At 38.0% G+C, this 25,449-nt stretch overlaps 2 protein-coding genes across 6 annotated transcripts in view; one reads left to right on the plus strand and one right to left on the minus strand.

Annotated features, from left to right (window-relative positions):
- slc16a13 (solute carrier family 16 member 13) lies at positions 1-9,553 on the plus strand. 4 transcript variants are annotated; one of them, XM_017471653.3, is made up of 6 exons: positions 1-96; positions 1,747-1,990; positions 3,145-3,288; positions 3,385-3,641; positions 4,050-4,584; positions 5,485-9,553. In XM_017471653.3, the coding sequence occupies exons 1-6, from the start codon at positions 70-72 to the stop codon at positions 5,814-5,816; spliced, it is 1,539 nt and encodes a 512-aa protein (XP_017327142.1). In that variant the 5' UTR covers positions 1-69; the 3' UTR covers positions 5,817-9,553. The 4 variants fall into 4 exon arrangements, with proteins under 4 accessions (XP_017327142.1, XP_017327144.1, XP_017327146.1 ...); XM_017471655.3 differs by having other exon boundaries at positions 32-175; XM_017471657.3 differs by lacking the exon at positions 1-96 and adding an exon at positions 474-581.
- acap1 (ArfGAP with coiled-coil, ankyrin repeat and PH domains 1) overlaps positions 8,764-25,449 on the minus strand; it is a 22,431-nt gene continuing 5,745 nt past the window's right edge. The window contains exons 3-23 of one of the 2 annotated variants that reach the window (XM_017471651.3): positions 24,886-25,005; positions 24,289-24,342; positions 24,094-24,152; positions 23,218-23,401; positions 22,036-22,080; positions 21,782-21,877; positions 20,501-20,575; positions 20,288-20,400; positions 20,009-20,060; positions 19,741-19,841; positions 19,461-19,572; positions 18,226-18,419; positions 17,187-17,256; positions 16,783-16,877; positions 15,366-15,559; positions 15,065-15,109; positions 12,965-13,137; positions 12,583-12,695; positions 12,302-12,412; positions 12,025-12,086; positions 8,764-9,657 (exon numbers count right to left, since the gene is read on the minus strand). In XM_017471651.3, coding sequence (XP_017327140.1) covers positions 9,557-9,657; positions 12,025-12,086; positions 12,302-12,412; positions 12,583-12,695; positions 12,965-13,137; positions 15,065-15,109; positions 15,366-15,559; positions 16,783-16,877; positions 17,187-17,256; positions 18,226-18,419; positions 19,461-19,572; positions 19,741-19,841; positions 20,009-20,060; positions 20,288-20,400; positions 20,501-20,575; positions 21,782-21,877; positions 22,036-22,080; positions 23,218-23,401; positions 24,094-24,152; positions 24,289-24,342; positions 24,886-25,005 — 2,169 coding nt within the window. In that variant the 3' untranslated portion in view covers positions 8,764-9,556. The remainder of the gene's footprint in view (positions 9,658-12,024; positions 12,087-12,301; positions 12,413-12,582; positions 12,696-12,964; positions 13,138-15,064; positions 15,110-15,365; positions 15,560-16,782; positions 16,878-17,186; positions 17,257-18,225; positions 18,420-19,460; positions 19,573-19,740; positions 19,842-20,008; positions 20,061-20,287; positions 20,401-20,500; positions 20,576-21,781; positions 21,878-22,035; positions 22,081-23,217; positions 23,402-24,093; positions 24,153-24,288; positions 24,343-24,885; positions 25,006-25,449) is intronic. The other variant, XM_017471652.3, reaches the window with a different exon arrangement.

The following is a 25,449-nucleotide window of genomic DNA, read 5'->3' on the forward strand; positions in this document are numbered from 1 at the left end:
TCAGTCAGCGAGAACTCAAACCCTCACGTGACAGAAACTCTTCATTTATGCGCGAGGCGGCTTCCAGATATGCGCGCGCACCACGTACACATAATAGTAAGAATACCTTTACAAAGAATGACTACAATGTTGTCGGCTATCTGTTTTTGTCTTAAGAACGCTTGAGCCTAATCGGGTGAGTAGTCGAAGCATCTGCTATCTGCTTTTAATATTAAAGGTTTGATCATTCCGAGGTCCCCGGCTCGCCAAAATATAGAGAGTGTACTGTTTTGAGGATCTGTTCAGCATCTACATGCTAGCCTTATGCAAGTCTTTAGCTTCTAGTTTACGGTAACTGCTCGGTGAAAGCTTTCCTTTTGACTAGAATAAACAGCAAGACAACGACAGTCTCTCACAGTTTAGATAAGTCTAAATCCGCGGCACTGTTTACTGACAGACCGGCTGAAGAACCTTCACATTCTCGCTGTCAAAATAAGAGTATCCGTGTTGTACAGAAGGTCGTCTGAATAAATAAACAAAAATTGACCAATGTAGAACAAGACCTGCATTCTTATGCTCACTTTAACAGCTAAAAGCTAAAGGTAAATTTTCTACAGTATTTACTAGCTTTAGAAAATGTTGTTGCGGTTCAATAACAACAACTTTTCAGGGTACAGCAACCATTACCTCTCTCTCTCTCTCTCTCTCTCTCTCTCTCTCTCTCTCTCTCTCTCTCTCTCTCTTTTTGTCCCCCTGCCGGTACCCGTATTTCGCCTAAACTACCGGTAAATAGCTGTCTGTATACGGATTTAATAAAACAAACAAAACATTAACACTGTGAAACCGTTTTGTCCTATTTTGGTTATCGGCAACAAACACGGAGCACAAGCGCACTGTGATAAGATGTTGTGGTGTTGCAGTCTGGCTCTGTCTTGTCTTACAGAGAGCTCGTTTACATATACAGAGCAACAAGGTAACATTGTTTATAACTTTTTACAATCTCAGATGAATCTTCTACCACCTGGCATTCAGACAGTGAGCTGTAATAGTTAAAGGTGCAATAGCCAACATTTTTTATTTGTTACTAGTAAATAATATGTGGGAAATGATGTAGAAATGATTGAAAGAAAACAAAAAAGTTTAAGGCACTGTCTCAGAACAAGTGTATTGTTCTGAGACATATTGTCACTTCATGTAGCCACGTGATGACAGTGATGGTGATGTCCCAATCCAGCTGCATAACATAACCATAAATCAGCCTTGGCCACATAAGACCACTTCTCAGGCAATATATGGAGCAGACTGATGGATTATGTTGGCCTGAAATTGAAATGTTGTGTTGGCTGCATTTGAGCTGTTTTTATTCTAGATCCTAAATGATATGATGCTGTTAATATCATACCTCCCCCTTTTAAAAGGACTTGTCTCAGCAGTGCATGACCAAAGGCCTAAACTGATTTATTATTTAAAGAAGTCATGTGTGGGGTTAGTGGAACAAAGTTCATGCGAAGAAGTTTGGTTAATTTGTTAAAAGGTTCTTTCCATGTGCACAAAGCAGGTTTCATGTAGTTACTTTGTGCATGGGCATTAGAATTTAGCCAGTGACTTTCATATGGCAATAACACACCTTCCCAAATAAATGAATGAGTGAATGATCTACAGGTATATTGTATTTCAATCTAGGTTTGTAAGCATATCAGCAAATATGTAAAATATCTGTAGGTATTTTACTGTGGAAATAATTTCCTTCTCTCTGTTTCCCTTCAGCATTCCACAGTAGTGATGGCTATGCAGCAGGAGAAAAAACACCAGCTAGTTGAGGATGTGGAAGCTCCAGATGGAGGTTGGGGCTGGGCGGTGGTGGTTGCACTCTTCATGGCTTCAGCCCTGGTTTTTGGGCTCATCCGCAGTCTGGGGGTTTTCTTTGTGGAGTTTGTGCAGTACTTTGGGGAGAGTGCTCAGGCTGTTTCCTGGATAACCTCCATAGGAGTGGCTATGCAGCAATTACTGAGTGAGTGACACTACTGTACATGTGCAAGTGCAAACCTGGGCCTCTTTTATCATGCTGGATATGAACAGAATGATTTGTATATAACTGCTAATAATAATTGGCTTTTACACAGGAAATGTGGTCTTCATGAATATGAACTTGGAAAATGCTCATATCATACTCATGCTCCTGAGTGTGTGTAAATCTACATATAAGAAAATTAACTAATGTAAACCTTGAGTTCAAATCATATTGAACTCAAATCATATAATTTGAATGGATTACTGCACTTTTTCTATATGGACTATACTGTCGAGTATAAATTGCTTAATTTTTTATTATGTTTACAGCATTACAGCTTATCCAGAGCAACATATAGAAGTGTTTTAGAGTCTCTATTAAAACACATCCTCATGCTAGTTCGCTAGGTTAGGGACTAGGAATACCATTCGAGGTAAATTTCTGAAAACCTGTCATTTTATATTATTAGCATTAATTAAAGAACCTGAAAAATAAAGAAGGTGAGCCAACACAAACCCATACATTAAGAGAAATAAAACTAATCATTTAATTATAACAAAAAAAATGTTGCTGTTTAAATTGAGGATGAGTCGGTCTGTCTGCGCATAGCCGTAAGCTGTAAACAAATGCCTCAGCTGATGGAGGATTTAGTGCTCACTTATTATTATAAATATTATACTATATTATGAAATATTTTATCAGCATAGGAATTAGTAAAAAAAAAAATCCACTTCTGCCTTTCAGCCTGTACCATCATTGTTCATTTTGATCCAAAATAACTTCAACTTCTGCTTTTCAGTCTTTAACCTCATTGTGCATTTCAAGTTAAAATACATTCCCCTTCTGGTTGTTCATTCTGGTTGTTCATTCCCCTCATTGTTCATTTGGTGCTTCTAGTTGTCTGTGCACTGTATGGGTGATGAACATATGCATGAGTACAAAGAAAATCAGTGTTTTTGAAACTTTTGTAAATCTGGGGGAAGTTTTTAGTTCAGTTTCAGTTAGTGTGGCTGACAAAAAACACAATTTTATGAGCCCCAGTTTTTGTCAACGTGAATAGGACCTGTATAGCTATATTTATAGGATATATTAATATACACATTATAGTCAATGGTCTTTGCTATATAAGCTTAATTATACATGTATATGTGTAGGTCCTATAGGCACAGCTGCTTGTAATGCATACGGGGCTCGTCGTGTTGTAATGATCGGAGGTGTTCTTTCTGGACTGGGATTCATGCTGGCTTCTCAGGCTACAACACTCACACACCTCTACCTGACCATGGGACTCATTTCAGGTAACTACTATTTTACATTCTGCTCAGTTATATATGTGTGTTTTCTGTGCACAGAAAAGTATCTATTGCATAATACAATTAACCCTCTCTCTTTAGGGTCAGGCTGGGCTCTAGTGTTCACCCCTACAATAGCCTCTGTGATGGAGTATTTCAGCACTCGGCGTGCTCTAGCCATGGGCCTTGGCTTCACGGGTGTGGGTTTATCCTCCTTTGTGTTCTCTCCACTTTTCCAATACCTGGTAGACTTCTACGGGTGGCGCGGGGCACTCCTGATTCTTGGTGGTCTCAGCTTCAACATTGTGGCCAGCGGTGCCCTTATTCGACCACTCAGACCCACTAAAGTTGTGGAAATGGTACTTATTTATATTCCTATTTGGAGATTATCTTTCTGTAAATGTTCATCACTACAATCATGGCCATGTGGTAGAGACTTTTGTTGAAAGTTAAGGTGATTCTTTTGGAAAACTGGGTCCAAGTTAAGGCCTTGGGCACGATTATTGCCACGTCTCATTCTTCAGTGCACACATGCAAATACGAGGCTTATTAATGAATCTTGTGCAAATATAATCTGTCCATATATAATCTCTATATACAGTAAAACACAACCGATTACACTATATAACTTTCGCCACCCCAAGCTAGGCAGTGCAATTATTATTCCAGAGTGTTTTACACATGGTTTAAATAATAAAAATGAGGTAAGCAGTGCCATTCTGTTGTTTTTGAAATCCATAATTCTCTCCCTCTCTTCTCCTTCTCAGAGTAAAAGCAACAGTGTGTCTGATAACTGCAGGTCTTTCTTTTCCCGTTCCTGTCAGTATTTTGAGCTGTCACTGCTCTTGCATCGAGGCTTCATCATCTACAGCTTGGCTGTCACATGCTTCAACGCAGGGTACTTTATTCCATATGTCCACCTTGTGGCCCACAGCCGCCTTGTGGGCTTCAGCGAATTCCAGGCTGCATTTGTCATTTCCAGCACGGGTGTGACAGACATTTTGGGGCGTGTGGTGTCCGGCTGGGCCTCGGATTTGAGGCATTTGCGCTCGCTCCACCTACTGACCATATGGACGGCTTTAGTGGGTCTGTTCCTCCTACTGCTGCCCCTCTGCTCACTACAAGGGCACTATGCGGGTCTGCTGACAGTCAGCCTGGCATATGGCTTCTGTGCCGGTGCTATGACCCCACTGGTGTTTTCTGTGGTGCCAGAGATTGTGGGCATGGATCGTATGGTCGGTGCGCTAGGACTCCTGCAGCTTATTGAGAGCGTAGGAGGCCTACTTGGAGCGCCACTATCAGGTAAGCAGCCATTCTTTTATGCCTAGACTGGTCGCTGTATGAACTAGTTATTGAAACTTTGTGCTGCTTTAATTGGTGATATTTGTCGTGCAACATACCACATACCTAATGCCAGTAGCATTAGTTTCTTTACAGTTCTGCAGGCCTGAATAACTATAGCTTTGATGTGGTGACAGGCTTAGCTAGTGTAGTGTCTGTAATAATAGATCCAACCATCACAACTTTGCTCAAATGTAGATAGTAATAATCACATTTAATACCTATTTGGCAGACTAACTGAGGCATGATATGATTCTGCATACACCCTCGCCTAAATCAGATTCTTCTGGAAGGTTTGTGAAATGGCGCCTGAACTGCTTTAACAGCTTTTCTATTCAATCAAACACAGTTGTGTTCTAATGTTAGGACTTGTTTAAATCCAAGTGATGCCACGTATATCCATGGCTGGGAATCAGCGAAAAAGCAAAAGGTCTGTGGTCTTATTGGGTGGGGTGTATGGCTTAAATCTTCTTTCTCTGTGAATACAGATTGAAAGCCAATCAAGTGCTTATGTTAAGCTGGTTATAAATGTTATGTATCGTGCTAATGATACAATGGAGACCTGTGCTGGCTGAGAATTGGCAACAATGAACACTTTTGTGGAAAAAAATAAATATTTAAAGAAATAATAATCTAGAATCATCTCTGTATGATGACCCAGTAATGTTACCACATACAATTTAGAGGGAATTTATTGCAATTTAAGACATCTTAAACTATAAACTACATTTATTATCATAGCACTGTAGCTATGTGTAACCACAGTATCATTTTACCTTAAATAGGGATGAGTGTGATTACTGCAATGTTATGATGTTTGTTGTAGTTATTTCTCTCTGTGTATTTCTGCTCCCCTCTTAGGCTGGTTGAAGGACCTCACAGGTTCTTACGTATTTTCCTTTGTGGTAGCCAGTGTGTTTCTCTTCTTGGGTACCATAATAACAATGACTCTTCCCTATTTCTGTACCTGTACCAACCCCCTGCCCCTATCACTAAAGAAGAAGACTAAAAATGAGTCCACTGAAGCTGATCCACTTAAACAGGTTTTACCTGTGGACTCCATAGAGAATATACAAAACCCGGATAGGATTCCAGAAACACTCCCGTCTCAGAACCACCTAACAGAAACAAGTCTGGAAGTGAAAGACGCACCTCTCAGTGCAAACCGGACAGAAAGTGGGGCTACTTGCTGATTGGCTGGAGGAGCAGTATGGGCTTCCCATAGGAATCATATTGACCAATTATTCTTTTTACTGTGAAAGAACTCATTGTTGGACAGCATTTACAGAGAAACTGTCAATAGCAGGTAAATCTAAACCTGACAAAGAGCCATCATTAAAGAAAAAATTGTATACCACCTCAGCTCCCTTTGGGAATAAAGATCAAGCCAGAAAACTGCGCCAGTTGTAGACACAAATTCATCTTTGTTAGAATCTTTATATGTTAATTGTTATTGTTTACACCTAAACCAACACTGTATACTCCTATGCAGCTTTGCTTTATTCTTTCATACCAATCAAATATAGGAAATTGCTAGGAACTACAGGAATCCACAATGATCACACAAACCACATTAAAAGTGTACCAGATCACATTTTTGCTGACATTTTATTGATTTGCTGGCAGATTATTGGACGTGTTGTTGAACATATCTCACTATATATCATGTTGCGCCAACATCAGAAACAGTTCCACATTTAACTCACAGTATGCTCTGTGTTGCAAATAGGAAAAGACTGATGAAATCCTACACCACTGGTTCCCCTAAGCAGTCCAGAGATCAGCTGAGCAGTGTCAGCTGCATGGGGTCCTCTGAGTATGTAGTAATTGTGATCACTGAGCTACACCATGCACTTCATCTATTGAAGTGTTCTAGGTTCTAGTTTTTTAATGTCAGTATGAATTTGAAGAAGAACTTGAAGCATTGCAGATTTCATGAGTTTACTGAACCAGCAGCAAGAAGACAAATATTTTTACATACCATAACTGTTTAATTAATTCTGAATGTCATGCTCAGTACTCACAGGAATTCTAGCTGAATGTCACAGCATTCATTTGTTTTTCACACTGAATTTTTTTTCCCCATATGGGAAATTCCCATATCACTGTCTACCTGAAAAAAAAATGCTGCATTTTTGGTCAGAATTGTAGGCATGTAGACATGCTGTGAAGATGACCTTTACCCTGGCATTAGCAGAGGCACGTTCAAGGGACACAAGTTTAGTGCTGTGTAATGAGTAACCTACTTTCATTATTATACTTTTAAAAATTTTAGGCGATAACATGCCTTTTATAGCCCGCATATTATACTGATTTTTTTTTTTTAATTAGGATTTTTAGGTGTCTTTTGGCCATATATGGTGGTCTAAATTTGTTTGCATAAGATGTAGGTATTATGGTGTGGTGGATTATGGTTTAAGTTTTTTGACATCTTCCAGTTGGCTTAGTTAGAAAGCAAATTTAACACAGAAGTCTCATGGCCTTTTAAGGACATTTAAACTGTGGCATTATAAAAATGTTCAAACCTTTTTTTTTTTTAAATTCTACTAGGAGTATTAAAATAATAATAATAATGATAATGATAAAATGCAAAATAAATGTTTGAGGTTTAAATGTACGTTATGTTTAACTTTAGCAATTTCTTTTAATTATGTGTTCATATTTTGACCATGTAAAGCAAAGCTGAGAGTTTTCACCAGTGAGACATTCCGTTGTATTACTGATATTGCTTATAGAAGAACAGATGTAGCGCTTGCTAGTTGGTTATCTTATTCACAGGTCTACAGGTGGACTCATGAGCAATTTGGTTAGATACTTGACAAAGTTGTACATATTTTAGCCAGCCATGCTTGTTACTGTTATTTTACATCAGTGGCTGAACAAAATTAGTTACTTATTTAACATTATTTCAGGTTCTCTGAGGTCACTGCAACAAATCTGTTGAAATCATCAAATTAAACATTATGTGTGCTGAATGACCAAACTATTTTTCAGCAGTTAGTCTCCAAGGCCCTGCACATTGCATTTTGCTATCTTATGTCTTACTATTCATTGTAATTCATGTAATGCTCATGATTAAAAACAGACATAGGGTTATTATATGGTGTATAGGGGTTATTTAATTGGATATTAGCAGCCTGATTTGACATTCCCTGTCACAAAACAGGAAGTAGATCAGAGTCTACTTCTGGTGTGCATCCTAAGAGATTTTTGTAGCCGTGTGTGAGCCACTGAATTATTCTGAAAGCTGTGTCAATGTCTTTGAGCTCTTAAAAATAAACATATGAGCCTTAATCTACTTCAGCCATTAGCTCCTCTACTGCAAAACACCAGGTATACAAGATCAGTAAAGTAAACAGGGCTGTATCTGGTACACATACTGGAAACCTCTGAAACTGGGAACCTTCAAAAAATGAAACCTTGGAATTTATTTCATAAGCATCCCTAATAATTGCTGATGCAGTATGCATGCTTGCATATTAACCCTAACCCAGGAGCCTTTTTAATTAGCTGTAAATCCTTATTTGATAAATTATTCCATACCTTATCATTTGACGTGAAGTTGTTTTATTCCTTTTATAATAGATCATGTTTGTTTGTGTGTGCGCACGCAAACACTAGTAGCTAATGAATTACTTGCTGTTGTCTTTTTAAACAATTTTCTTGAACACACCTCAGGGTGCATGGAATTCAGTTGATGTTTAAAATAGCCGAGTTGTTTTGTCCCTGTCTGATGACATCACGTGCCTCTGCTTTTGATCATGACTACATCTACTTGATTACATTTGATTGTGGGTTTAGTTCAGGTTTGTTTTTGTTTAAGACGTGTACAATTACGTTTGAATTAATAAATTAAATTTTAATACACAAAATCCAATATTTTATATTTTGTATTGTTCAAATTTATTCCAGAATAGCTTAATATACCCTTGATTAAATAAAAAGCTTGATAAGGTTTTTTTTTTTTTTTTTTGCAATTGTATTGTTTAAAGAGTATATCACTGATATTACTCTGACGATGCTTAGGTGCAACAATTAACTACATATCATCGAGGATCAGTCATTTGGGACCTGTTAGTTGCAGGTTGTTGTCTACAACATGATGTCTGCATAGTAATCACTTCTGGTACATCTCTGAGCTAAAAGAAGACACATGAGCAAGCAAGTTTATTTTTTCTACTGTTTCACTGGGAAAATCATGTATGAATCGTTTGTTTCCCTAAACAAGACATGCATAGATGACACAATGCTTATGTAACAAAAAATAAATTGAGAAAAGTAATTTTGGAATTTTGGTCATGAACAGAAAATGAAAAACACTTGCAGGGAATTTACAATTAATCTATGACTAATGCACAGTTTGGAGAAGAAGCTGTGTTTCCCGAGAAGGTGGAATTAAAACAAACTGTTCGGACTGAAATATAATCCAATCTATGAAATTGAGGGATATGAGATCTCTCTCAAAACATACAATAGAAATGTGCTGTATTACTTTCATTAAAAAAAAAAACAAACAAACAAAAAAAAAAACACCACAAATATGAATTGAAACCATGATCAGTATAATTTGATGAGACTACCAAGAGCTGACTGGCTTCACTCAGAGTCCTTTTACACAGTCCTGATACCAGTGTGGTTAAAGAGAACGCTGGCGAACACAGAGCAAAGCTAAACCTACAGCAGCGCAGTGGCATAGCAACACTGCTAATCTGAAATGACCTAATGGCCTAATGAGGTTCAGGCTCAAAGGTCAAGCGTGATAACATTCCATAGCTTACAGAGTTCATAAATGATTTCTCTTTGTGTGTCACAGCCAGGTGATGACCAGGCAAAAAAGCAAGACACACTTAAGAAATAACACTAAATCTTCCAGCCCATGTCTGTATAATGAATATAGTGAGAGAAACAGGCACAGTCTTGCACCTGGTGGTGGTTATGGGGTTTTAATATCAGCACTGCGCCGTTTCAGCTTCTCTGGGTTGTTGGAAGCCATTTGGGAGAAATCCCTAAAGATATCATGATAGGTCTCATCACCTGCAGAGAGAGAGGAGAGAAGGAATGGGGGGGATTGGAGTGAAAGAAACAGAATGGGTTGAATTAATGAGCATAAACATTTCCACATTTTCATACATCAAATTTATAATGAACATTTGCAACACATTTTTCTAACGTCAGGTTAAACGCAGGCTCCAGTTCTGCTGATGCTCTGACCTGCACAGATTTTAATTTCCTCAACTTTCCAACAAACCTGATCCAAGTCAAAGGGCTCGGTAAAGAGTTTAATCAGGTGTGTTGGGTGGAGAGAAGATTTCAAAATCTGCTGGCAGAGTGTCCCCAGGACTGAAATTATAGTTCCGTCAATACAACAATACACTAGTGTGCACTGCTTTCCTCCGCATTGCATCCAGTTCACTGTGTGCTATACATCATGCACACTTGATACTCCCCACCTCCTTGTAAAACACTTCGCTAATACACATTATAATTGATCTCTACATTATTAATCAAGTATTCAGTTACCGATTGTTATGTCAGTACGTTAAAGGCACAAAAATGAACATGACTAAAAACATGCACACACATATAGACACAAATGCAGGCACAAACATATAGACACACGCAAACACATTCAACAAGCCCTTTAATACAACAGATGTTGTATTAAATGTTAGCGTAAAAAAAAAAAAATAAAAAAAAAAAAGCATGTCTAAAGTAAATCCAGGGATTTGCATTGCAACATGAGCACCTTTAATTTCCTTTTCCTTCTCTCCCAAAGTTGTGGAACTGTGGAGAAAGTGTATTTGTTTGTGTACGGACAGGTTTCTTAAAGCTTGATGTCATCACACACAACTCGGTGTCAGACGTTTATAAAGTATCGGCTGGGTTATTTTGAGGATGTCAGTCCTTGTGTCAGTATCAGGTATTAGCCAATATACAGAGGTATAATATTAGCATCACATCAGTGTATTATTAGTTCAGTATTTACACATGAGCAGGAAAGGAGGAAAAGGAAGTAAAGGCACAAAAGCTTGCAGGATTGATTACCTGTGACACGCAGTGCAGACGACACACACTGCAAGCAGTGGAAACTTGGCCGTCCATCCCAGGACAAAGACAAACACACGCACAGTTACAGCGAGACACACATTTACACAGAGAGACACTGACATAGAGACAAGCTGCCATTATGAAGCTTCTAGACAAACAAAAGAGGTCGGCAAAACTGCAAATATTTACCACAGCGAGTGCTTAACAAGTTTTGCTAATAGGACAGCCCTCAATAGTTCAGCATTTTAATCTATTGCTTTTCACCAAAAGTGCATTAGAAGCATGAAACAACAGCTTATGTGACATTATCCCATTCCTGACATGATGTGAACATCATGTAAACTTTTATGTAAGATTTAATGAAATATACATAATGTACATAACTACATACACTGACTATGTACAATTATACAGGATGATAAATTATACATATTAAACACTACATTATTACAGAAGAACAAAAGCTTTGCTGTAGCTTTCTAGCTGGTGGAAGGATAATCTACAATATAGTAATACTTTATGGCACGCTCTGGTGTTCTCGACTCATAGTAAAATAGTGTTGAATTGGTAAAGGGCGCTTTGTTGAAGGGTTTCTGTTTATATTGATACGGCAAAAAGATTTTATTGCGATACTTTAAGATATTTTTAAACTGTTTTTAGGTTAGCAAATTAGTAATGTCACAAAAAAACTAAATGTGAAGGTTTCACTTATATATTAAAATTATTACATCCTTGAACAAATTATTTAATAGGAAATACTGAACAGATGGATTTTAAAAGAGCAGGGATATCTAATGCCCCCTGCTGGGTGTAAAGAGAACTGTGTTTGTAATAAAACCGCTTATGAGACTTTTCCTTCACCCCACCCAGCACCAAACATTCTGCTGAAATTACATATGCCTTGTGCCACTTTTTTTTGTGGGGGAAACCAGGAAGAGTTTATCAGTTCAGCTCTGGGTGGGTGTGGGGCTGATGTCTGGGCCAGAGAAATATTATATGATAGAATTCCATCATACAGAATCGGCCAAATAGAATAAGTCAGAGTTCAAAAAGTACACGATACCCACACTACTTTTAGAAAAATGTACTGTATCATAATTTATCACAGTGTTTATTTATTGTCATATCATCCAACCTTTTGCACATACCCACTGAAGAACCACAGAACTTCATTCAGCATGGCAAATTATTCTTATGCCTATATTCTATTGACAAAATGGGCCACCTATTCGTTCTGCCCTCCCAGACCCCACCCACTGAGATGGTTTTTAAAGGCCTGAAAGCTTTTCTTGGTCTGACCAATTAGATCCCCAGACCCGCCTCCCCCAGCAACACCCAGCCCCTCAGAGTGACCTGATTGGGCGAAGCCTCCATCCATCTCCCGCATCTCCTTGTTCATCTTGGCTATTCGCAGGCTGTGAGGAAAAGGAAAGAGATAATCAGTCATCATTTCTATCCGTTGCTCCAAACTCAAGTATGAATTTATGTTGCAAAGGTTAAGTTGGGGGAATTTAACAGAGGAAGTGGGTGTTTAATAGCTAGACCTTTTTTTTACAAAATGAAAGAATTATAATTAGAATCAAATTTCTGAAATGTTTTTTTGTCTCATGCCCCTCCCCTCTTGACTTACAGTGTAACAATATCAGCGTTTGCACTCTCCACAGCTATGGTGATCGGGTCTTTTTGGCTGATGTCCTTTTTGTTGTAGTCTGCTCCTCTCTTCAAAAACAAACACACCAGCCTGGCACAACACACACACACACACACACACACACACACACACACACACACACACACACACAGCTGTCAAGTATGAGGAACTGCACTGTTGCAATTAAATAAAAAATATTTTGGGTTACATTGGAGTTAGGTAACCCAAATGTTTTAGAGCGCATGTATGCGAGTGTGTACCCTGTATGTCCCAGTATAGTAGCATGGTGTAAGGGTCCTCTTCCATTCGAGTCAGCCTGGTTAACATTTGCCCCGTTCTGTAGCAAGAACTCACACGCTGCCAAAGAATTCTGCTGAGACAAGGATACCTCAATGCCCTTAATGCCTTACAACCTATATAACCTGACGTGCATACACAAAAATGTGTGTATGTTAATAGCCTACACCTAACCATGCACTTTCACACTGGGCAAATGTCAGTGCTACTTCCTGTTACACCACATTTGCACAGCCCACATTATGCTCGTTTGGCTCAGCTCATGAAGCTGACACCACAAACTGCACAAATACAGACTCTCACACAATCTTATAAACACCTGCTCCCACGTACATGCACACTTACCACGGTCGCAGCTTGTATGAGTGGTGTTTTGCTCTCCTCGGCCACGTTAATCCAGTTAACATCAGCTCCGTGAGCTAGAGCATCGGCCATAACGGGGAAATGCTGAAGTGCTGCAGAACGGTAGAGCAGCGCGCCAGGGTGAAGACCACTCAAGTCCTCCTCTTCTTCCTCATCTACAGATACACACACACACACACAGTAAGAGGGAGTGATAAAGCGTTTGGAACATCATTATGCAAATGTCATGCAACAATTGTGTGCATGTTCAAGCATATATATACATATTTTTTATATTTATATATATATATATATATATATATATATATATATATATATATATATATATATATATATATATATATATATATATACATATATACATACATATACACACACACACACATATATACACACACACATTATATATATATATATATATATATATATATATATATATATATATATATATATACACACATACATACACACACACACACATATATACACACACATATTATATATATATATATATATATATATATATATATATATATGTGTGTGTGTGTGTGTGTATATATATATATATATATATATATATATACATACATACATACATACAAACACATATACACACACACATATACGTGAGTGTGTGTATGTATGCAAGGATCTTTTTCTTGAAATATGTTTCACGATTTTAAAATAGTGATGCCTAAAGCAAACATCAAGGGAATCCACATTGTTTTAACAAACTATCCAAAGCTAAGCTTACTTATAAAGCCTCTTCCAAAAATACTCCATCAAGTCCCAAAGCAAATGATGTAATAACTACACTGTTTCTGCTGCCTCTCAAAACCATAATATTGGGTTGTACAGTTAATATAGGGTGGATTTTTATATGATGGATGTTCTCCCCAGTACAAATAACTGAAACATACATGGGAGACCAAATCCTCTACTAACACCACATTGGGTATTTTAGCACCCATTATCATTCTGTAAAAATGCAAATGTTTGATGTCATTTAAATTAGTTGCTATTTTTACTGTATGTGTGTGTAGGTAAAATACACAGCTAAAGTATATGATCGCTTTTTTTAAAAATAATAATAATAAAAAAAGCATTATTGGCTTATTTGACTTCAATCATGTTCCTATACAAGTTTATGTAGTTAGTAAGCCAGATCACAGGAACAAATTTAAAATGTCACCTTCTCATAGTGAAGCATGACCTTCTACTGTTAATTTATATTCACAAAACTTTCAAACAGGTATATAGGTACTTAAATATTACTCTGATAAACCCACCAAGCATTTAAACATCTGCATTTTAAAGCATACAATGAAACACAAATGTTACTCAGTGACATCTCACTTGCTTTAGTTAAATCTACAGGAAAGTTTGTGATGTTTTCCTTTCTGTTGCATTTTGGTTGAAAGTCCTTGTCGAAACTGCTTTAGTGAACTGACAAACGTCATCCAAGCCCCAGATAATTTAGCTTTTTATTTTCTCTTTGTGTGTTCAGTATGATTTTATCTGATTGTCAGAAACAGTTAAACAGGGCTAATGCGTTTCATCTTGTTCAATTGAGTATGAAATGTGAACATGTCAGAAACACATGAACCATGTTTTTAATTGATAAAAGGCTTAGTGTACATATTTTTCTGGAACTTACTATTTCTGTGGAAAAAGTAGAACAAATTTTCCAGCTAGCAAATAGTGCATAGTTTGCATGAAACTGCATAAATTCTTGCAAGAGCCCATATTCCAGAATAGAAAAGTTTGAGAAGAATTTAAATGAGAAGGAAGAAAAAAATCTAATATTTAGAGAGCCGTATGTGGTCATACTCATCACATGTCTAATAAATGCTACATGATCTACAGGGGTATTTTAAATCTTTATAAATATAATTATTTAAATAATAAAAAAAAAAGGTAAAAAAAACAACAACAAAAATACAAAACACAGTTGTCATCTTGGACATGACTTGAACTCAATTTGTCCAGGTCTTGGTCTCATTTTACATACAGAGCAATGATCAATTAATAAATAAAAAGACAACAAATTCAGAACAGTGTGTGTGTGTGTGAGAGAGAGACCTTTCTGAGAGCCAGTACTGTTCATGATTTCAGTCGGGGTCAGGCCTGCAGAAGACATCACATGAAATTGGTTCACTTAGCTTGAGTATTTATCTCAAGGCATCACAAACAGATTTACAGATCACACATTTTCCCTTCCAAGCCTCACGAGGATTATACTGTATTTTAACCAGTTTTTGTTTGTTTTGGAAATAAGCTGGGATGCAGACAGTAAACAGCCAATAGTAGTCTCTTTATCTCTCAGCAATATTTTCTATACAACACAGTGTATTTATGTTCACTTGTGAAGTGTGTGTGTAACCTGTGGTCCGTGCTAGGGTGGCTCTGTTGGGTTTGGGTTTGATGGGAGGACGTTGGCTTAGTTTGTCATGTGTTGTTGCTCGCTGACGGCGTGCACTGGAGCGACGCAGTGGCGTTCCACGCCCTGTTTCAGGAAGCTTGTGGATGAATTTTTTCTCCACATATTTTGAACGTATCCACGACTCTTTATCCTGCCTGAGGAAACGATAGAACAATGCAAGCTTACAGTCTGCAACACAACACATGATCACTATAACGGACATTCATCCTCGACATCTTCACGGTTCATGCTTATGTATGTAGCTCACAACACAGCAAGTTTTAATTAAACTCATGCTCAAAATTCATGCAGTTTATTTATTCATATGCATGTCAAAAACAGCATGCATCACTGTTACCTGCCATTCGTCTCTGATGTGCATGCAGGGGAAGAAACCATAAAGACATTAAAAGTTTTATTTTTATTTTTTTTTTTTGGTAGAGGTCCTCACTACAGCCTATAGCGTGAAGACGTACTGTATTAGATCCACTACGTTCTGGATGTTGTAACACGCATGCGCCGACGGCAGAGACCGTTCAATTCATCTAAGGTTAGTGTTAGTGTTAGGGTTACAACATCCAGTATGTAGTGGATCTAATCCAATATGTCATCAAGCTACAGGCTGCAGTGAGGACACACTCCTGTGGTGTGATAGTAATACATGTCTCGTAATGTCAGTGAGGAGACAGCAGAGGGCAGTGTAACAGTCCATACATAAAAAGCATAAAATCTTGGTGAGGTCTTACATTTACCTTTACTCAACTGACAGACACTTTTATCCAAAGTGACTGAGTTGAGCAGATGAAGGTTAAGGGCCTTGCTCAGTGGTAGCTTGGTAGTGCTGGGATTTAAGCTCACAACATTCTGATTTGTAGCACAAAGCCTTAAACACTGAGCCACTACTAGCTTGGCCTGGTACCCAATCCACATTTACCAAATATGGACCCAATTTGTGTACCAAAGAGACATACAGGTGGAGTTGGACAACTCCCCAATTTCAAATGCATCATGATTCGTCACTCGTGTCTTCAGATATTCACCATTTAAACTGCTTTTCTAACACACTGTAAAGCATAGCAGTATTCAGTAACACTCATCAAGTACTATGGAAAACCCGGAAAGTTCTGTTTAATAGCATGCTTAATGTCTTGTCAGTCAGCGTGTAATTGTTAACTCAGACCTTAAAGATCTCTCCTCCAGAGAATGCCTCCTACTTTCACAGGTACCATAATGAAATGGCAAAGATACTCAAGCAGGGAACAGATAGCATGGATTCAGATGATTAAAAATATATGCCTAAAACCAATATGGTTTCTTACTGAGCAGATGTTTGTGTGTGGCTGGTGAAGGGGAGTGTAAAACAGGATACACCGAGTACCTGGGACTGGAAGGGTGTGGCTTCTTTATCGTAATCTCATCAATGCGTGCCTCGTAGATCCGGTTAATGGCAGCATTTCCCAACTCGCACATCAACTACGCAGAGAAAGAAAGAGGGACAAGGAAGAGAGTGAGTGTAGAAAGATGTGCAAAGGTATTCTGGAATTCAATTAATGGATCTCGTATGGTAGCACTTATTGTATTGTTCTCTGCTTGATATCGCTTTGCTTGTATCTCTCTCATTTGTAAGTCGCTTTGGATAAAAGCGTCTGCTAAGTGAATAAATGTAAATGTAAATGTAAAGGTGTGAATAATCCAAGTCACACCTCAAACACTGACATGTAGCTGTGAAATGTTCAGAGAAAACCATATAAGAGAAAGGACAGTGGTCCATGTGTGTTTTACTTTTATGAGTTCAGGCTCCCACGAGTCCAGAGTCAGAGAGCGTACTTTAGAGAAATGGACACCCAGACTCCTACAGAGACAGAAAATGGGATGGGATGTGCATCAGTATAAATAAATACATATTGTAAATACAGTTTTTTGAATGCATTTCTGCTGTGGCTGAGCAAAACTACAAAGACGACTGATGTATTTGCGACTTAAAATGTTACTTGTTCTTGCGTTGTGCACATTTTTAACCGCATAATGGATGTGGTCAGAGATTTTAGTGAAAGGTAAACGATGCTAGCTGTTTTGAAACCCAAACAAATACAGTCGCCCTATTCGGTTTCAGATTAGAACACCTGAATACTAGTGCAAGAGGCAGAGCTTTCTGAACTGACAGGCAAGATGATTGCCAGGCAAGTAGAGACAACTCCTTCTCTGGTTGTTTGTGGTACATAACATTTATTTATTTATTTTTTAGCCTATTTACAGCATCTGGGGCATCCAAGAGGCAAGAGTTTTTCAATTAACAGGTATGTTATTGACAGCTGACAGAGTAACAGAATGTTAGGTAAACAAAATTACTGACCCCACCTTTGAGGCCGCCTTAAGCTTTGTGTGTTGCTTGAATGGTGGCAAAAGGGGTGCACCATCTTTGAGGACTAAAAAGTAGTTTTCCACACGCAGCTGCACAACATAACTCAACAACCATGATTACACCATTTTGACTGCATCTACTGCACCAGTAAGGCTGTCGTGTTAGTAAAGCTGTGTTTGTGGTGATTAGCTATTTTTGCACTGCCACTAAATTGGTTTGTGATGCAGCATTTTTTTTACTATTCACTGTAAAATCATTTATAAAATAATTTGTGGTTTGTTTCATTGCAGTTTACATGACTACATATGTCTATATTATACAATAAGGTACTGTTAGTCTTCCAAACTGTAAAAATATTATACATTTTTGGCTCTATATTTCACCCCTAGAGCATGAACATTTTACAGCAGTATCTTATCCTTTTGAAATGTGTGATTTGAGTGTGTGTGTGTTTGTTACCTGTGTATTCCAGAGCAGGTGATACAGAGTGTTATGCCTAGGTTGATGGAGGCCCAGTCTGGTCCTGGTTCTCCACAATCACAGCACTGGCTGTTTCCGGGTATAGCCTGCACCTCTTCCAGGGCTTTACACTCCTTCTGCTCTCCAACACCAAGATTCACACTGCCTGCTGACACGGAGCTGCAGCGCTCCCTCTGTCACAAACATACACATACTCAATAATCATCCTACATGTACATACTGACATAGGCCCTTAATAAACAGGAAATCATCCTGAATGAAATTTATTCATTTGTGAATTCCAGAGTTCAGAGCAGACTAGCAAGACGAAATTGCATCTGCCATGTTTTAGTGTTTATATGAAATATAAACATGTGATTCATTCGTTCAAGACATTGCATCCACATCAGCTGGTCCCTGTTGTATGCAACTGATCTTATTATTGAAATAAAAAAAATACTAATGATTGTATAAAGATCCATGTCTGAGCCTCAGATTCCCATTCTCATTGTAAAGATTTGACCATATATATTAAAAAGTGTGACAAATAAGGGCCATCGAGTGTGTAGTTAATATTAAGAACGGTATGATTTTGTAAAATATTAGTCAGTGTAATCTTTTTTTTTTTTGGTAAAAATCAGCTCAGCACCGTTATAACCAGCAGCATGTGTAGTTTATTCTGCATACTTGAAGTGGCAGAGAACATTAAAAAACGAAAATTACAACGGGATGAAACTTTGGAAATTGAACGAACAATTAGAGTACTTACTATTTCATGTTCTATTTTTCATTTAAATATACATTTCTGCCATATTGCCCATTTCATGGTTAAACTCATTGCTTTTGGTACTTCATTTACAAGTTAGTCTACCTTTAAAGGTTTATATATTATCTGTCATCACCAAATTGGAAGCAAATGCTAACAGATATGATTATTCTGTAATTAAAATAATATGCACAGAAGCCTAGGAAATGTCCCTGATTTTTAATGTTGTTAATAACACTTAGTCCAATACTTAGCTGCTTGTTAGAGGGCTAACGTGTTCTACTAAACTTACATGACTAGTTGAAGCAAGCTTGAGTATTACCACAGTCACAAACTGGGCAATAGAGGGCTCTTTAATGATGCAACAGAAATGTTTCACACTATTGTCCAGAAATCGCAAGCAAGTGCTCATTCAATATGACAAATAGACCTGAGGAGCCCCAAATGCTTAAGTGTTTGTGTGACGTACAGGGCTGCATGTGTCCTCTCTCCTCTCCTGAAATGCTGAAGCAATGCTGTTCTGCACAGCACTCATCCAGCCTTGCTGCTGTCGCTCTGAATCTGCCTGCAATAGACAGCTCCTACACACGCACACATAATAAACGTAAATGTAGGCTCATTACATGCAGAGAGCATGATAAAATGTAGTTACAGGCACTATATATGTACAGATACACTCCTACACGAACACTTGACCATCTCACACCAAAACTGAAACCACAGCAAACATGCTCTTCAAACACACTCACTTGGAGGGTGAGACGACCTCAAAGCAGAACCTTCTCTCCTGTTCAGCACAGGGTTTCACTGTGCACAGGCGCAAATCTTCCACCACCACAGTGGGCTGCTCCTAAACACAGAAACAGAAAACCCACATTTGTGGGTGTCAAGCCAAGTTAGACAGACCTCTGCTGTTATTCCATACTCGTACACATACACAGGGGTGAAAGAAAAATGAAAAGAGATTATCTATATAAATGTAGTTTGTTTTGTGTGTTGTGAAAATGTGATACCTACTTTAAATTTCTTTTGGTAGACCAGTTGGTTTTTTTGAATGGAAAACCAGCGTCTACAAAAATTACGCAGAGTGAGATGGCAAGCATTCATGAAACACATTCCAATACAACCATATTTGGGAATATAAGAACAGTTTGCATACAGTGTTATTGCAGTCTGAAAATTTTTAAAGCCCTCTGCTGCCTGTGAAATGTTAATAATAACTACTATTAGACATGTCGGTGATGGCTAACTAAATGAAGATAAGAGAAAAGAGGAACGCAGAGATGTGTGTTGCACCTGCTCCATGTTTTGAAGGCATTGCTGGCTCGCTTGTACAGGTAGCCCTCCATTGCAATTCCACTGGATGCGTCTGGACTGAAGTCTAAGATTGATTCATCATAGGACTCATCCTGATAAATAAATAAAGCACAAATATGTTACAGTGATATTTGATACACGTTACTTGAATAATGGACACTGTTTGTTTGGTGTGCTTTTCTGTGTGACTACCTTTTTCTTGATGTCAGCATGTCTCTGCTCCATGTCCCTCTTATCTCTTGCAGAGTTTAAAACTAGTTGTGTGCACTAAGAGAGAGAGAGAGAGAGAGAGAGAGAGAGACACTCATTTCATCCATATATAAAGTACTATTAATTTAGAAATCAATTTTGTTTACAGCAAAGGTGCTATATTACAGCTAATTATATTCAACTGCAATTCAAAAGAATTTGGCATGCAGTACTTCCACAAGCAGGAAGTGTTGACATTTGGTTTCCTGTCCAGGTCAACAGGTTTGTAAGGCTTATCGCTCATTTATTTTTGTGAACTCTCTATTAGAAGTTTAACCCACTTTTGATATTCTACAAATTTCATGAGATCCAGTTTTCGGAGTTATTAACTCAGTGATCAGATTTTATTTGGCAAGGATGAACATTTCTAGTGAAACATGTAAAATAGTATCCCAAGAATAGTCTTCCATTTTCCAGGATATTATCAACCATTCTATACAATTATTTTTGTTCTTTTCTGTTCCGTCTCACAAGGGGAACGTCTTATAAAATTGACATGTTGTCAATTGCTTTAATGCTGCTCGTCAATTAAAACCTCATTTTCTACCATGTTACAACAGGCTATGTGTAAAAAATGAAGCACTGTAATATAGTCCTCACACGCAGTCTGTCACCATTTCCTGTGTAGGCAGGAAGTTTTGTAGCAGGTTTTGTGGCTTTTACAGGCCAGTACAAGGTGACTGTGCTTCCTGTCTCAAACGACTCACTTGTCAGATAACCACCTCTGCAGAAAACACTGCAGTAGAGAAGAATTTTGTCAAGTTGAGTGCTTGTATCTAATGCGTAATTCTTGATTTAGGATTGGCTAATATGGAGTTAACACATGACATGCCCAATACCATGTTTCATAATAATCTATGATATCTATTTGTAATAATTGTTTGCAAGTAAATAGAAAACATGTAACTTAAATTAAGCAACAGCCATGAAAGTGAGGCACATGACAGTATTATGTGATATTTTCACAGTTCCACTAAGTACTGATTTTATATATATATATATATAGATAGATAGATACACGAGTGGTTAGAAGTTTGAGGTGTCCTGTTTCCTGTTGCTGCTCTAAGTCTTCTCTCATAATTGTTTCTGTCCATCCTTATGCCATATCAGAAAAGGAAAAACCTCTCTCTTGTCATGATAAAATTACATGTTTGTACAGAAATGATAGATTAATACATAATCTGTATGTAGGTCAACCATCTTTTGCCAATCTCTGTTTCTGACCTCATTGTTGAGTTGATTACAGTACTCCTCCAGTTCTGTGAGGGACTGGTGACCCTGCTGGAAGAACTTAGCCTGGGTTTCCATCAGTGAGAGCATCTGCACACACACACACACACACACACACACACACACACACACACACACACACACACACACATTAAGGTCTAAAGAATTAGGTTATTTCTCTGGCTAGATTCAGTTCCTTTTGTACTTAGGAGACATTACATCAGTAATTACTAAATGAAGAAACATACCGCCATCAGTATATCACTCTTCTTTTTGGACTCGATAACATTAATCTAATTTGGAAAGACAGAGAGAGAAGGAAAAATACAGAAGGAAAGAGGGGGAAACAAGTCATACAAGGAAAATTATCCACTAAAGACAGTCGTGGTTTTAGCATATACCTAACATGTACAGTATTAGGTATTTGGGCATACAGTAACTTATCCCAGTTTTTCTTACACAACTGCACCTACAGTAGGGAGTCTTCCTATTATTTAATTATTTGGATATCTGTATGTTTAATGTGCAGATATTTGGTTAGCTGCTAGGAGAGGGGAAATATGGTGTCATCAATGATCATTTTCCACTGGAATTAAACATGTTTGTGTGTTTCTCAAACATATTACAGAAACAGCTAGCTTTACTGAATGTCTGCTCAATATTCCAGCCTCTGGCTGTAGTAGTCCTGCTGTAGTAGTGCATGAACTCATGTGTTGTTTAAAGTTCAGGAAAGTGCTAACTATCAGAGTTTAAAAGCCTACAACCACTTTGAGTTGTGGTGTCTACTGTATATGATCACATTGGCAATGCAGACATTTCCATGTTAGTCTGTATTTACTAAACGAGTGAATAAACACACACAATGCTCAATGCAAGCAATAAAAAGAGATGCTGAGCAGTTGCGCTGCTGTATGGAGTGCTGTTTCTGGCCTAAAATGGGGTTTATCTGTCAACATTAGGAAGTTGTACAGGAAGTTATTTCAAATCTTATGAAAATGATGCACACATCTATAGTGATATTGTGTGTAATTGGTCAGAGTTTCTATGCCTGTGGATGAATCACAAATGTTGCTCCATTGAGTACTATGTATAGTGCACTATGTAGATACCCAAATGCCATTATGTTATACCTTAATGAATAGGGAGTGTTGTGTGAGGCTTTTTAAAAAAAAAAAAAAAAAAAAAAAAAAAAAAAAAAGATCCCTGTGAGTTCAAGATGACACATTTTCACATGGCTCCTGTGTTGGCTAGGAAAATGTTGCCTAAATATTGGCACCAAGAAAAAAAAAATCATCATTGTTGGGAAATAAATAAAAAGAAACCTAAAACATTAAAGTTTAAAATAAAGAAAAGATAACGATTTTCTTCACCTCAGAAGGCAACAGAGTTTTCACCTTTCATGGCTTGTGAATATCTGAATAAGTGTGTACCTGCAGTACATAGTCCAGAGTCCCTGATCTGAAGGCTTTACGGGCATGAATTAGGGCCTGACTGGCCTCCTCAACCTCATGTGGCTTTCCCCGTGGGGCTTGAGCATTCCTCCCCAAAGCCGCTTCCAGAGTCTCACTGCTGCGCTCAAATTCCTTACGTGTATCTTTAAAGCGTTTCACATCCCTGAAACAGACAGACGGTTTTATGTACCTGTGTAATGTACAAAAGCGATTCATGTTACTGACCAAAGCAAGTCTGATCCCACAGAGCATAGACCTGACTGGATATGTTCTAAGAGTATGACTAGTGCGATAGGATCAAAATGAACATTGTAAGTTGTGCTCTTGTGCATAAAGTTAAGTTTTCCATCTTATATTTACATTTATGGCATTCTGCAGACGCCCTTGTCCAGAGTGACTTACATTTATCTCATTTATACAACTGAGCAGTTGAGGGTTAGTGGCAGTTTGGCAGTGCTTGCATTTGAACTCATGACCTTCCAATCAGTGGTCCAACATCTTAACCACTGAGCTACCACTTCCAGGGCACAGTACAGCAAATTTATAGATAGATGTAGTTTGAGACTGATGCATATGGTCTTTTTGGCATACGCACCAGATTCTATTAAATCAAACAGAACAAACATTTGCGCAAGATCAGCATCACAGTTAGCAACATCTCTTTATTGTGGGGGATGGAGCGACGGTTCTGCCAAATCAGCATGACTCATGAACACTCTTCAGTATGCAATATCTACAGTATATCACTCATACACTACATTTTAACAAAGATTTTCAGGTCCACTCTCATATTATCTACAATTCAGCATTACCAAAGCAAACTCCTTAGTGACTTAAAACTTCCAGGTTACTTACTCTTTCACAAAACTCTGCAGCTTCAGTTTCACTGACTTCTGTGTGTTTTCAATGAGCTCCTGGCAGAAGAGAGGATGAGACAGAGGGACAGAACAGGGTGAGTGAATATGGAGACACATCCTAAGAAAGGATGAGCATATTTGTTAGTTACCATGAGCAACGGTGAAGAGGAGTAATGTGTGTGTCTGGCATTACCTCCTGAGCCATGAGGATGATGGACAGCTTCTTGGAGAACTTTTCCAGACAGTTCTGCAGGGTTTACCACAAGCAGACAACAACCCAGTTAGAGAGACCTAAACTCTAACTGACAACAGTTTGCTTATAAAATGCTCCATAAATAAGAACACAGAAAGAGAACAAGGAGCATCCTGTTTTCATAGTTACTCTCCTCTGTGGTATGCTATATGCAAAACCATACTGACCAAACATATGGTCATAGTCACATTGTTGAAGTTCCTCTTCTTGCTAATGATGACGAGTGATCACATCCTGATATGTTATTGTGGGCTACACTGCGTGGTTAAATTTGAACGCGCCTTTCCATGATGTCCAGGTCGGTGTGGAATTTGTGAGGCCCAAACACTAATTGGTTGCGCATGCCATGCGCACAAAAAAAAAAAAAAGCAGCAAATCCCCATCTAAGACTGAACTTTATATATATATATATATATATATATATATATATATATACCTTTAGCAAAAAGGAAGAGCTAATTTTTCAGCCATGGCTCTCTTTCTCTGCATGAACACTCTTACCTGGATTTCCAGGCTAATCCTGACCAGATCACTCACCCCCATGGTTGTGTCTTCAGAGAGATAGCATCCAAGTTCCCTGAGTCCACTTACAAAGCTCTTACTGCTCTGGCAATATGTTCGGCCTGCTTCCAGCATGGCGTTACACTGCTTCACCAACTGCACACAGCCAAATATAAACCCAGTTACATTTTCTGGTCATATGTTTTCAGTTAACCACAATGAAATCTGACTGTTGTATCCCATGTACAGTGCATCTAGAAAGTATTCAACCCCCACCCCCCACGAGTACTTCTCTTTTTTGCTGTTTTGCGACATGAAATTTTTACATATATGAATGTGTTTTTCCCCCTGCTCCCTAACACTCTACAGAAATAAAATTAAAGTATTTAAATTAGGGCTATGCCGTACCGTATAGTTCATAATATACAGTAATGTGAAAAAGTACTTCTGTTTTTGTGTACATCTCGTACTAATTTGTCTCAGAAATTAAAACAAAATCTAAGATAAAACAAAGGCAAACACAAAATACAGTTTTTAAATCATAATATTATTTATTGACGCAAAAAAAAGTTATCCATACCCACTGGGCTTGTGTGAAAA

This window comes from Ictalurus punctatus, chromosome 7 (assembly GCF_001660625.3).
Source record: "Ictalurus punctatus breed USDA103 chromosome 7, Coco_2.0, whole genome shotgun sequence".
Taxonomy (NCBI): domain Eukaryota; kingdom Metazoa; phylum Chordata; class Actinopteri; order Siluriformes; family Ictaluridae; genus Ictalurus; species Ictalurus punctatus.

Excerpts from the sequence above, each read along its gene's own strand:
- slc16a13 (XM_017471653.3), top strand. The coding sequence starts at position 70 with ATGCGCGCGCACCACGTACACATAATA. Across the intron at positions 1,991-3,144 it reads GGCTATGCAGCAATTACTGA|GTCCTATAGGCACAGCTGCT; the intron begins GTGAGTGACACT and ends GTATATGTGTAG. Across the intron at positions 3,642-4,049 it reads CCACTAAAGTTGTGGAAATG|AGTAAAAGCAACAGTGTGTC; the intron begins GTACTTATTTAT and ends TCTCCTTCTCAG.